This window comes from Octodon degus, unplaced genomic scaffold, assembly GCF_000260255.1.
Source record: "Octodon degus isolate 3935 unplaced genomic scaffold, OctDeg1.0 scaffold00045, whole genome shotgun sequence".
Taxonomy (NCBI): domain Eukaryota; kingdom Metazoa; phylum Chordata; class Mammalia; order Rodentia; family Octodontidae; genus Octodon; species Octodon degus.
Window position 1 is genome coordinate 14,180,784 of NW_004524621.1, and position 2,532 is coordinate 14,183,315.

The 2,532-nt window shown below is 33.6% G+C and overlaps 1 protein-coding gene across 1 annotated transcript in view; it reads left to right on the forward strand.

Annotated features, from left to right (window-relative positions):
* The window catches only part of Ddx58 (DExD/H-box helicase 58), a 79,461-nt gene that overhangs the window by 65,125 nt on the left and 11,804 nt on the right, over positions 1-2,532 (forward strand). The window contains exon 14 of the mRNA XM_004632018.2: positions 2,439-2,529. Coding sequence (XP_004632075.1) covers positions 2,439-2,529 — 91 coding nt within the window. The remainder of the gene's footprint in view (positions 1-2,438; positions 2,530-2,532) is intronic.

Genomic DNA, 2,532 nt, shown 5'->3' on the forward strand with positions numbered 1-2,532 from the left:
TTTTAAATGTAATTATTTCAGGGTCAACAGAGTCTACAGGGTCTTACTATGTAGATCAGACTCCTAGTGATTCTCCTTTTTTCAGCCTCCCAAGTGCTGGGATTACAGGCGTACTCCACCATGCCCAGTCTCAGTCTCCGTTTCAGTGCGCCCCAGGGGTGGGGTAGGCATGGCATGCCAGGGATCAAACCCTGGCCATTGCGCTCTGCCTAAGCAGGCGCTTTAGTCCACTGATGTATCTGGCTGGCCCTTGTTGTCACCTTTTTCTTAATCCACAGAGCTTTTCTTCTTTTTCTCTTTGATGTTTTCCAGGTGTCATGAATTTGGGCCCAGGAAAAGCTATGATATTTGTTCCCGTATTATGTTACCATCTTCCTTCTCTGAATTTAAAAAATTTAGCTATTTATTAGAATTTTTATTTTTATTTCATTAATGACTAATGATTGAAAATCTTTCATGTGCTTTGTGGCCACCTCTACATTTTGTTTGATGGAGTGTCTGGTTAGATTTTTTTTCCCATTTAAAAACAAGGTTACCATCTTACTGTTGAATTTTTGGATATTCTTTCTCTATTTTTCTAAAAAGATCTGTGAACCCTGTGATTTGCAAACATATTCTTCTAGCCCATAGCTTATTTTTTTGTGATCGTAACAGTATCTTTTACAGATTAAAAGTTGTAAGTTTTAATAGTTTATAAATTCTTAAGTATTTTGTCATGGTTTTTATATCTCAGAACCCTTTGCTTACCTAAGGCCACAAAGATTTTTCTGTTTTGATCTAGACGTTTTATATTTTTATAATTTATAGTTAGATGTACAATCCATTGTAAATTAATTTTTGAATTAAGTATGACAGATGGGTTGAGTTGCTGGTTTGCTTTTTTTTTAAATATCACATCCAGTTCTTATAGCATTGTATATTGACAAGATTGTCCTTTCTTGATGGAATTGCCTTCGTTTTTTTTTAATCAGTTGACTATATATGCATGTATCAATTTCTGTATATTTCACTGTATTCTTTGACCATATATACTATGTATGGTCAGCCCATACTATATTATTTTGATTACTGTGACTTACAGTAAGTCTTTTCTTTTGACTGAGAAAAACTTAGTAATATTATATCTATTGTTCATGGTCCACAATCACACAATTTTTAGTTACAGAACAGAGATTGGAAATGGGAATTTTTTGTTTTCTTCCAATATTTTTTATGTGATGTTCTTTTTTTAGATAGAAGTTTTGAAATGAGTAGTGTGAGGTCTTTAACTTTTTTCTTATGTTGTGTTAGCCATGTTTCCTTGCCTTCCCGTATACATTTTAAACTCAAATGTCTACATCTATGGAAAAATCTGCTTAAGTTTTATTTGGGATTGCCTTGAATCTATAGATTAATCTGGAGAGAAATTACATGAGAGAATAACAGTATTGAGTTTTCTAGTTCATTACTGTAGTGTATTTCTTCATTTATATAGGGCTTCTATAGTTTTTAGCTCTTGTTGAGTAATAGACTGCCCTAAAGCACAGTCTCAGGAAATAACAAACATTTATTACATTATAACATCCAGCATCAGGAATCTGGAAACAACTAAACTGGGCTTTTCTGGTTCTAGGTTTCTCATGAGGCTGTAATCAAAGTGTTGGCCATGGCTGCAGTCATCTCAGGGATTGGTTGGGGGAAGATTACCTTCCAAGCTCCTTAACCTGGTTACCGGGAGGCCTCATAAAGATGTGTCCAAGTTCACTGATGTGAGCTTTTCCATAGGGCTGCCTCCTGACATAGCAGTTAGCTTTCCCTAGAGTAAATGATTCAGTAGAGATTGAGAGAAAGATTATATAATTTGGAAGCCAGCCACGTTTTAGAACTTTATCCTGAAGCTGCTGTTCCACTCTATGTCTGTAACTGAAGCAAGTTACTAAGTTCAGGTTACACTCAAGGGGACAGAATTTAAATGGTGAGTTAAGTATAGCAGGTGGGGGTCCCAGAGAGCCACCTTAGAAGTTACTTATCATATCTTGGGGTTTTCTGTAAATGTTGCATAATTTTCAGCATAGGGTTTTTTATTTTATTACACTTAAATCTACATTTTAATTTTTACAATGTTATTATGAATACCTTAAATTTTTTCTAATTCTAATTGTTTGTTGTCAATATGTAGAAAGACAGTTAATTTTCCATGTAAAGATCTTGTGTCTGGAAACCTTGTTAGATAGACTTACTCTATGAATTTTGCTTTTTTTATTTACAATATATCTTGAAAATTAAATTGAAATCGGCCTCAAAGTTGTATTAATATAGAGTTAATTATTACCTGGAGTTCAAAAAAGTTTGTCAGTCTAAAATTTGTCTGTTAATACTGCTTTGTATATATTTCAATGTTGAATAAATATGCAGGATTTATAAGTAGTGGTAAACTGATAATTGCTTTTCACTTTCAGGCTTTAAAAAAATGGATTGAAGAAAATTCTGCACTTAACTTTCTAAAACCTGGCATATTAACTGGACGTGGCAAAACAAATAATAAAACAGGTA